General features: G+C 35.8%; 1 protein-coding gene across 1 annotated transcript in view; it reads left to right on the top strand.

Moving 5' to 3' along the window:
• Window positions 1-376: 376 nt before the first annotated feature.
• The window catches only part of mmp2 (matrix metallopeptidase 2), a 17,870-nt gene continuing 6,811 nt past the window's right edge, over window positions 377-11,435 (top strand). The window contains exons 1-9 of the mRNA XM_015391583.1: window positions 377-641; window positions 811-1,037; window positions 3,990-4,138; window positions 5,046-5,174; window positions 5,847-6,020; window positions 6,627-6,800; window positions 7,460-7,633; window positions 7,917-8,072; window positions 8,180-8,306. Coding sequence (XP_015247069.1) covers window positions 489-641; window positions 811-1,037; window positions 3,990-4,138; window positions 5,046-5,174; window positions 5,847-6,020; window positions 6,627-6,800; window positions 7,460-7,633; window positions 7,917-8,072; window positions 8,180-8,306 — 1,463 coding nt within the window. The 5' untranslated portion in view covers window positions 377-488. The remainder of the gene's footprint in view (window positions 642-810; window positions 1,038-3,989; window positions 4,139-5,045; window positions 5,175-5,846; window positions 6,021-6,626; window positions 6,801-7,459; window positions 7,634-7,916; window positions 8,073-8,179; window positions 8,307-11,435) is intronic.

Here is an 11,435-nt window from a genome sequence, read left to right as displayed (position 1 = left end):
AATTTAATTAAACCTAATTGAATTGAAATTTCACTTCATGCAGCTATCTTAATTTATTTGAATCCCTTGGCCTGTTTTTTTTTTTTTTTTTTTTGTTTCATGTTTTTCTGTGCCCCCATGAAAACACGCTGCCCCCCCCCCCTATTAAAAATTTTCTGGCTACGCCTCTGCTGAAGGGGTCAGAATCAGAGAAAGAGGAGAATAGCGATCACCTCCAAATAGGGCTTGGGGAATAAATCATTACCAAAAAATGTATCTCGCCTTCCTACTCCCTCGCCTCAACTGCATGGAGACTGCGCAGAAAGCGTCGGAAAAAAAAAAAAAAAAAAAAAACTAAGAAAGTTCATGCAACCGCTGTGCAGGATGTCCAGTTAAAGAGAAAAAAATCTGCAGACGAGCAAAAGCTGCACAAGCAGACGGACTGAGAGCAACAACCACTGCATAGCAGCTTTATTTTCCACACCTAAAAGAGCGTTTTGGTTGCCAAAATGGGTTCTCCGACGATACTTGGCTGTCGTCGGTTTATTTTCAAAGTTGTTTTGCTTCAGTTCATCGCCTTTCAAGCAACAAATGCTCGTCCATCTCCTATAATCAGGTTTCCCGGAGACGACTCCCCGAGAACAGACAAAGAAGTTGCTTTGGTGAGTTGGATTTTTGTTATTATTTTGTTTTTAAGTATACAATCAAAAGCATATGAAACCATCTGTTTGTATTCCCACGACGTATGCTTATGAATAAAAAAGCTATTTTGTATTAAAATAAAATAATTGCATTTATTTATTTTTTTTTAATCTTGCATTTCTCTTGTAGCACTATCTGAATAAGTTTTATGGATGCCCACAAGACAGATGCAACCTTATGGTGCTTAAAGACACTTTGAAGAAAATGCAAAAGTTTTTCTCCCTGCAAGAAACTGGAGAAATAGATGTCAAAACGGTGGAGATTATGAAAAAGCCCCGCTGCGGTGTTCCAGATGTGGCCAATTATAACTTCTTCCACAGGAGACCCAAGTGGCAGAAGAAGGACATTACCTACAGGTCAGATGCATTCAAGTTTTGTTAACTGCAAACACATCTATAAGCCATGTTGGGTTAATTTGGTTGTTCTATTGTCTTCATGTATGTTATTGTGTAAAAAAAAAAGAAAAAACAACAACAGCAAAACAAAAACATTTAGATAAATCAAAGCCTTTCACATGGTACTTTCCCCCAACTGAACCTTTAGAAACTCCCTTTAGCTTGGTTTGCTTTTATTTTGTGCTTCCAGATGCAGAACATGTTGAGCAGGGGCGTAGCTAGATGGGGGGCCAGGGGTGGTCATGACCACCCCTTAGCCAATCATTGGCCACCCCACCATTTATTTCTCTCTAATACAGATGGTGGCAACTAGTGCTGGGTGATATGGAAAAAAATCATATATCACAATATGGACTATTTTATAACACAATAATCTCTGAAAAATACGACATTCCAATATAATTGCTTACTTTTTCAACTTCATTTTGAAGCGACATTTATAGAACTGTCACCAATTAGAAAAATAAATTGTAGTGCAGCAATATATATGCATAAAATGAGGCGGAGGTACGTCTACCTTCACATTTTTTCAAAATCTTACAGGTATTTAAATTTAATAACCCAAAAGCGCACTAATGTTTAGTTTCTTAAGTTTCTGAGTAGAAAAGCACACATTTTTGAACGAAAGATAGTTACAAAAATAAATAGTTTTTCAAGTTTCTAAAAACTGTAAGCATGTAGTGCAAAGTTTGCATAACAAAATAGCAAAAAAAAATTTGCAAAATTAAATAAATGAGGGTTGAATTTAACTAAACATTTTTTTCATTATCGATGTAGAAATGTTGTTTCTGTTAAAGGTCAAATTTCACAACTTGCTTTACATCGCACTTTTTGGATCTTTATGTATTCTTTTTCGTGGTTCTTCTTTAGGTGATGTATTGCCGTCGGGCAGAGATGGCAAAAGTACTCACTTTCCATACTTGAGTAAAAGTACAGATACTTGTGTTAAAAAATACTCTGGTAAAAGTGGAAGTACTGATTAAACTTCTTTACTCAAGTAAAAGTAACAAAGTACAGGCTTGTAAATTTACTTAAAGTATAAAAGTAAAAGTAGAAACCACTTTTTTCATGCCGTTGCCTACATTTTAAATGGATGTCTGCCAATAGGACTAGATCTCCGTTGTGTTCATTTTCAATCATCTCGTCGTCCATGCTACTATGCTAACGCCACCGCCACCAAGCTGCAATGATTTGCCGCCAATGAATACCGCCTTGTAGTGGTGCGTCAAATGCAACGTAGATTCCCATCCAATTAGATTGAATTTGGTATTGATGACGTGAAAAATAATAACGGTAATTGAAATGATTCAAAACTAAAGTAACGAGCCAATTTTTTAGGAGTAAGGAGTAGAAAGTACAGATATTTGTGTAAAAATGTAAGGAGTAGAAGTAAAAAGTCGCCATAAAAATAAGTAGTAAAGTAAAGTAAAAATATCAGAAAAATCTACTTGAGTACAGTAACGAAGTATTTGTACTTCGTTACTTCCCACCTCTGCCGTCGGGTAAGGGAACAATCTTGTAACATAGTTTGCAAATTACCGTTGTCTGCTCCGTGTTGGACTTCTTAAATCCAAAATGTAACCAAATCACAGACGTGCCCTCTCTTTTTGGTAAAAGTGCTTCATCTTGTGTTGCCCGCATAGCTGTCTCTGTTTGTTGTGACCACAGATTCAATACTTCAGCCTCCTGCGTCTCTATCTCTCATGAGTTAAAAGCAAAAGCCATAAGAAGCGTCATGTTGAAAAACCACAGGACGGCGCTTCTTTGTGGATTAAAAAAAATCTTGTTTATCACTTATAAGCTGCGTGTAGGCTACGTGGCTACACTAATATGATCGCCGTAGTCTACCATGGGAAATATTTGTTTGAATCTGAGATAAAATTGTGTTAGAAACGATAGAATAGAAGTAGCTCTATAGACAATTTTCTGTCATTCGTATATTCCACTGTTGCCTTAGTGGCAACAGTGGAATATTCAAAACATTTTAATTTTTCATATATTAACAATTATATGACAACAAAAACACCATGGTTAATTATGCACATCTATATACTAACATTAAAGATGATAAGTACAGAATTCAAGCAGAACTAGATTTTGTGTTTTATGGAGTAAAGAGAAAATGATGCGTCTGCAAGTCGACTATGAGTCTTCAGTGAAATCATAGATAAATAACTATTTTAGATAATCAATTTATGTAGATATTAGTACTTGTAAATATCAATTTTATGCAGAATGATTACTGATAAAAGTAGGTAAGTAATGACAATGGAAAAGCTATTCGCCCAAAACTCAAACCTGAAAGAATTTTATCCACTATACGTCTTATCTAGAAAGCACAGATGTTTGAATATATGCGTCTATTTGTTAGCAAAGGCTGTGGGAAAGTATAGTTTGTCTTTATTTAGAAAATATGGATGTTTTGCTTATTAAGTTTCCTGTTGGAACAGTGTAGATTGACCGTGAGATTTTGGTGCCTATCTACTTTCAGCCACCCCTCAGTGTACATTGGTTAGTGCCTGGCCACCCTCATAAAAATGTTCTGTCTACGCCTCTGATGTTAAAAGCTTTGCTCTGATCTTGTTTATGTTAATAGCATGGATATAGTTTATTTATAAAAGCGGTTATATGTGTCATGGTCTTTACAGGCCACCTGTTCTGTTGTTTGTGCAGGAAACCGCAGGGTAGAAACAATAACACAGGGTCCTAACATTATTATAAACAAAAGGACATGGTCAGTATCCTCAGTTTGTACAAAGGTCATTCAGAGATGACTCATACTGGCCAATGTTACCATTCAAGTGAAGAAAGGAGAGCTATGTGATTCTTTTTAAAATATGTATTTTGTCTTTTTATGGAACTTGTCTGCTTTTGTAATATCGTTTTATACTCCAAGTTGTCATCTCTTTGTAGAATCCTGGGCTACACTCCTGATCTGGATGAGGAAACCATAAATGATGCTTTCTACAGAGCCTTCAAAGTGTGGAGTGATGTCACACCACTTTCTTTTACTCGCATTATGGATGGAGAGGCTGACATCATGGTTAATTTTGGGCGCAATGGTATGATATGTGTTCGAATGTGAATTTCATATAACTTATTCACGATGCTGGACAGGTGATCCCTCCTTGGTAGTTTAAATCCCTTTAAATTTGTTTGTTTCTACAAAGAGAAGAAAGCCAACTCATTTGGATCTGTTTTTATACTCATTTTTTCTCGTTATGGTACGCATGAGATTTTGACTTGTGTGTACGCTTCTATGTGGATGTAGCATTAGCAACATTAGCAGTTTGATATTGTTTTCCTTGCCTTTTACACAATAGTTATAAAGTTACAGAAACAGTCACTTATGGCACAAATTACATAAATCAGGGAAGAGGACCAACTTTGTTTTTTTTTTTTGTTTTTTTTTTGTTTTGTTTTTTGAGAGCAGGCTCTTGTGGGCTTCTGTATTATATATATGAAAAATAGAATTTCACATTTCTGTTTACCTGACAGGTTTTAACTGAAACCCTTCACCAACAGACTGTTTTACCTAAAACTGTCTAATTTCTGGGTGATGACACCTTTCACCACCTTTCCATCTTGAAAACAGTTGAGCAAAAGTTCATGTCTGTTGACTGTTTGCAATAGACCACTGACAGACGTGTTTTTATGGTGACTCTGCATCAAACAATCATATGTTTAAGAAGTGAACAATAGAAAAGTGGTAACTGTGGTCTCTCTAAGTAAATATCAAGGGCTTATTTTAGCTGGAATGACTGGAATGACCTCTGCTGTGTTGTAATATCAACCCTGTCTCGCCATAGCCAACTACTTTGAGAAAGAATCTAGTAATTACAGTGAAAGAAAAACAAATTTAATTTGAAGGACTTAGAATTGCTGTTATGGTGACTATGATAATGTTAGTGTTAGGAAAATAAGTTATTTTTGAATTGTGTAATCTTTATTCGATTGTGTTGTCAACAGAACATGGAGACGGTTATCCATTTGATGGGAAAGATGGCCTCCTGGCTCATGCCTTTGCACCGGGACCAGGGATTGGGGGAGATTCCCATTTCGATGATGATGAGCAATGGACTTTAGGAGAGGGCCAAGGTAATACAGCCATCATTAATTCACACAAAATAGTAATGCTTGCTTTGTATCTTGTTAATTTAAAGTTAGTTAATGATATACAGTATGCTTCTGCAGTTGAAATAAGCCTTTGGTGTAGATTTGCTCATTTTGCTTATGATTGATGGGTTTCTCCATCAACAATAAAGATGAAGACCACATTTACTGCAATCATATTAATGTTGAAGATTTTCCAGCTGTAGTATATTAGGTGAGATTTTGAACCTGATCATTTTGATACAGTTTTAAGTTATTTTCTTTTAATCAATTCAATCTTTGTCTGACTTAACTGGCACTTCATACGAGAAGTTGAAGCCATCTGGAAGACAATTAGATGAAATAAAATCTCCATTGAAAACATTTTGGAATCACACTCAGTGACCTAGATAGATTTGCTCCAACATTCATCACTACATTTATATAGTCTTGATCCTTATGTGTAAATAAAAATCTTTTGTAAATGTCAATTTCTTTCATATTATCGTATTATATTCACCTTTAATGTACTGGTAACAATTCTGCATTTGTTTCTTTTAAAAAGCAGCTTCATTTAAGATATGTGATTCAAAATCGATGGCCTCTATTTTACTTAGCAAATCATTTATGTTGTGTAAATAAGCTATTTAATTAAGCACCTTTTTTTCCCCCTTACAGTGGTGAAAGTGAAGTTTGGCAATGCTGAAGGAGAGTTCTGTAAGTTCCCTTTTCTGTTCATGGGCACCGAGTACAACACCTGTACATCTCAGGGACGAGATGATGGATTCCTGTGGTGCTCCACCACCTACAACTTTGATGAAGATGGCAAATATGGCTTCTGCCCTCACGAGTGTAAGCTTGTCACATACTTCTCGAATTGTGAACTTGTAAAGGCTTGGCAGTGTCTCTTTCCAATTCTCTAAGAAACCATTACTTGGCAAAAACTGGGATATATTCCCTAGTTGCATTTCAAACTTTTAAAGATTATTAAAACAATGATTTCCACTCTCAAAACTCTTCTGTGGTTTTGGGCGGGAAGAAAGTAGGTTGAACTGTATGCCAAGAAAGCATGTAACTGTCTTGCTTTGGAGCGAATTATGAAACATTTCTTTTCCAAGTTTTTGCCCCACTTTAGAACACCCTGCTTTACTAATCATTTACTTTATCTCTAGTGTTCATGGTATATGCATACAAGGCTCAAGCAACTACCAAATTACACGTGTACTATGTTGTTTTAGAGGATGTGAACATGTTTGAGCATCATTTTCAGCAGAGCTGCTAATTCTGTGTTTACTTATATTGATATGGAAAAGGTTGGTTGGTGTTTTGTCTTTTCATTTCTCTGGGTACTTACATAATTTATCATAACATGTTATAAGTTTCCATTTTGTAGTCAGAAATGATTACCGTTCCAGACATCTAAAGCTTAAAAGTTTCTGTTGTTTTTGTTTTTTACAGTACTTTTTACCCTTGGTGGTAACGGAGACGGCGCGCCTTGTAAATTCCCCTTCAACTTTCAGGGGGAAAGCTATGACAGCTGCACCACTGAGGGTCGGGATGATGGATATCGCTGGTGTGCCACCACTGACGACTATGACCGGGACAAGTCCTACGGCTTCTGCCCTGAAACGGGTAGGCCTTGTTTTCTGCTCCCTGATATACAAACCACACATCATCACACTACTCAGTAATGTAGAGTGTTATTAGGTTTTTAAGGAAGTTTCTGACCATCACATTGCTTTGCTTACTGTTTTAAAGGGTCACCATTTTTGTTTGTCTAAGTGGAAAAAGAAACTATTGTGTTTATCTTTGTGGGAATTGTGTAATGCCTTTCCATGGTTGCTATCCAGAAAGCAAGCTTCTCAGCCTTGCTTGTGGTTAGCTTAATCACAGTTAAACTATTTTCATCTGCTCTTCCTTAGTTTCATTCGGTTTTTAAAATCTTTTTAGGTTTAAATAGAAAAGATGGTACGCCGTTGCACGCTGATAATATATATTTTTTTCTGTTTTGTTTTACTAACACAGCTTTAACAAAGGAACAATAATTAGAATACACAGAAACAGTGATGCCAAGCTGTGATAATCCCTAAAAAAAATATATGTTTTTGTTTTGCTTCTGAATCACCTCCTGGTATGAATTACCTGATGACAGTTGTGTTGTGCTGTTTGTTTTACACTTGTTTACACATATTTTACAGTCCATCTTAACATAATTTGGCATTTGAATCAGTTTATAAGACTCTAAGGTTTATTCCATATAAACCATTAAAAACATTTTCTGCGGTTTACAGCAATGTCTACAGTGGGAGGAAATGCAGAGGGAAGCCCCTGCGTCTTTCCTTTCACCTTTCTTGGAGACAGCTATGATTCCTGCACTACCTCTGGACGCAGTGATGGGAAGAGATGGTGTGCGACCACTAAGAATTATGACGATGACCGGAAATGGGGCTTCTGTCCTGACCAAGGTGCGGCAGATTTGACAAATAGTACTTTCAGTATACGCTGTTGTTGGTCTGCTTTAGCTAAATCAAATTTACAAGCATATAAAGACCACATTGAAAAAAGAATTATTATATGTATTATTTTACATCTGCTTCAAGTTTACCTCTGACATAGTGCACCATCACAACACACTGCTTAAACTTAGACTTATATAAGATGATTGGAATTGTAGTAATACATTTGTCCTATTTATAATGAAAGCATAAAAGATGGCTCACTATCTCTTTTGACCATACTTATTTTCAGGCTATAGCTTGTTCCTAGTGGCCGCCCATGAATTTGGTCACGCCCTTGGTTTGGAGCATTCTCAGGACCCAGGAGCTCTGATGGCTCCCATCTATACTTTTACTAAAGACTTCAGACTTTCTCATGACGATATCCAAGGCATCCAAGAGCTCTATGGTGAGAAGACATTTTAAAAAATTTCCTCAAAAAAAAAAAAAAAAACTTATTAAACTGAGGAACAGAGTAGGGGGTTGGTTCAATTTCCTTTTTGTATATGACGACAGGTGTGCCCACCGACAAGCCTTTGCCGCCAACCCAGGGTCCGGTCACTCCAATGGACATTTGTAAAGATCCTGTTGTTTTTGATGCTGTTGCACAAATCAGAGGAGAAACCTTTTTCTTCAAAGACAGGTAATAGTTTTAAGTGTTATATGCAGTTTTAGGAAAGCTTCTGCATGTGTTAATATTAAGACCAAATAAGGAAGCAGCCGAGCTGCTCATTCTTGCTTTAATACATCATAGAAATATTAATGCCCAATTGATGATTTACTAAATCTAAATTAATGTATAAGACTAATCAGTTACATAGTATGAATGGCTGCTGAAATGCAGCGTTGCTTATGAAAATTGACTCAGACACCGAGATCAGTGGCAACACACCATAAGAAACCAAGAAACATTTGGGCAGTTTTCAACAAATGATGGGTGCTTAGATCTTGACTGGCCAACCAGACTGACCTCCAAGAAGCATAAGTCAGTCTGGAAGGCTCAATACTCTCCTGTCTAAAAGAGACCTGACCAATCTGAAACCATAACAGTCAAGATTGCAGCTGTGACTGAACAATGTTTTATTGATGCCCTTGATGATGTCCCAAGGGAGCTGTTTATATAGGTAAAATGTTTAGAATTATCTACTGTAGGACATTATAGTTTTCAATTACATCCGTAGTTATCTGATTGTATCTTTTTATTTTGATTCTCTTAGTCCTCCCTTTGAAAACGGGCTCTACGCCCTCCTTTCCAGACTAATTTGCACACCATCAATTAGTCTGTCTGGCCAGGCTAGCCTAGATCTGCCCCAGTAATGAAAGGATGTGCAGTTTGCCCTCCTTTGCTTAAAAGATAGACGTTTTCCACTTAAAATTTAATATTTACAACTTTCAAACCTCATAAGGTATTACACCATTAAAGAAAAGACCTGTGCAGTTGCATCATGAGAGGTAATATTCTCTTCAACAAGCAAGGGGCACTTTTTCAACACATGGAAATGTCAAATCTACATTGATCGCACCAACATAGCAACAAAATAAACCTTGTTTAGGGTGCAAATTGGTGACTAGTAGGTTTTGTCCTCTTGTGCTCCATTTCTACTGCAATTCTGGGGGAATTGGGGATATGTTTCATGTCAAAAACTATCATTGGTCACAGTTACAATAATACCAAACTGAATTTTCATAGACGTTAGGAAGAAACAATGCTGAAATGCAAGAGATGGCCTAGGGCTATAATCTTTTATGTAATTAAAACACAATAGATCTTTGAGCTTTGTTTTGTAAAAATCCATTAACAATTAGATAGACAAGATATATTGTTTTCTAGATTTCTATTGGTCTGTAACCCTCTGGTTTAAATAAATGTCAAAATTAGCATGAAAAGAAAAATGAGCTACTTAATGTGCATTCAGAAACAAAATAGTCATTACTCAAGTCTATAGTCCTGACACTTCCAGCATATTCTGTTCAACAGATGCATTCAAAGGGTCTTGAAACTCACCAACAAGGTCTTTACATTTTATTGCTGGAAAGTGAATATAAAGGTTATTTTTTATCCTCTTGAATTTAATTGGAATTGGTTGGAAACACAAAGGTAACTCCACTGTTTATCAGTCAACATTTGTATAATAAGTAAAAGGAAAAAGGAAAAAAAAAAAGATTTCGCTAGCTTAGGTTCCCGAACTTGAAATCATTTGTCTGCTCTTTCTGTGAGTTTTATGTGCACATTCAAAGTGTGCCCCAGAGCAGCACAATGGTGAAAAGAGTGCTCCTTGGACCATGAAACTTTGGCTCAGTTGTTTGAAATCAAGCTGAGCTGAAACTTAAATCCCTTCAAAGCTTCTGACTGTGGAAGATTTAGGGAGGAGAAAGAAAGCAAACAGTTTTTACAGTATATGAGAGTTACCACCTTTCTTGCATCATCTAGCCCTTCAAAGGAATTTTTTTATTGGTATTAATTTAAATAAAAGGGCAGTTTATTGCTTACTTCCAATTTTAACCCTAAATATTTTATGTGTTGAGTTTTTTTTTTGTTTTTGTTTTTTATTTTTTTTATTGCAACCATGTAGCAGAAGAATATAAGGTGAGATTAATGTGAGTGGGAGAAAACATTGAGACAAAAGTGCCCATGAATTCCTCAAATAATGAGCTGCCTGAATGTTATACTACTGTTTTTTTATTGCATAGGGCTTTTAAAAGGAAAATTTTATAGCTTACAAAAGACTAGTACTGCCATGCCTGCAATGCTAAAGTTTTTGTTGACTCATTGTAAAAGTGGAGCCTCTCCTCAAGCTGAATCAGCACATGTATGAGGTCCCACAGATCTCAACACGGTGCAGTGAGTAATACTCCTAGAACTCTACCAGCTTAGCATAAACTTGTCTGTCTAGAGCCTTAAGGAAAACACAATTTTAAAACCACATAGTAACGGCTTGAGGGGCCTACTGATTAAGCGCATTGCCTCTAACATCTTGCCATACATTTAGCAAAATGTGTGTATACATGATTTTATCAGTGCTATTTAATTTATTATTTCTACTATTAATTTAAGTGTTTATGAGGCGATATTAAGTTCATGTAATTTTGCATTAAAATCATGAAGCAAGACATACCACGTTGTTCTGAGTTATTATGAATCTAGCAGGCTTATTTTTAACAAAAATATCCTTTATTTAGTAGCACTACAACAGCACTCTGTTTAATAGCTTGTAAAACGCCCTTGAAATTATTACATTAATTATTGGTATCAACGTTTTGGTCTACAAAAAATACTAGAAAATATCAATATTGTGTCATCAACAATTTAATCACTGACTGATAAAAATGACTTATTAACTGCTCTATCAACAAGAACAAGAAGCAGCCTTAAAAAACTAGCTTTAAAAAAATATATATATGTAATATCATAATAATAAAAAAAGAACTTCTCTTTTACAAAAAAATTACAAATGCTTTACTTCAAAAGCTTTGCACAAACGTCACCACAGTGATAATCGTACTGTACTGAAAGGAATCTGATAACTGTAATTGTTAGCTGCAGGAACCATGGCATTATTCTCTGTCTGGTAAATGCATAGTTATTATTAGAAAAAGTATGAAGCACTCATAAGATTGGTACATGTTTGCAAAATTAACCCATTGACTTACAACAAGGTTTAACCAAATATTTTTTTTTTTCATTGTAGTACTTAGAAGCTAACCTGGCATAAGCCAGATTTATAAGTGTAATTCATTCGAATTTTTACATGGTATCGATCTGGAAAGCCTC

Source organism: Cyprinodon variegatus, unplaced genomic scaffold (genome assembly GCF_000732505.1).
Source record: "Cyprinodon variegatus isolate N-32 unplaced genomic scaffold, C_variegatus-1.0 Scaffold22, whole genome shotgun sequence".
In the NCBI taxonomy this organism is placed as follows: Eukaryota; Metazoa; Chordata; class Actinopteri; order Cyprinodontiformes; family Cyprinodontidae; genus Cyprinodon; species Cyprinodon variegatus.
Note: the sequence above shows the minus strand (reverse complement) of the source record. Positions and strands in the feature narration are given on the sequence as shown.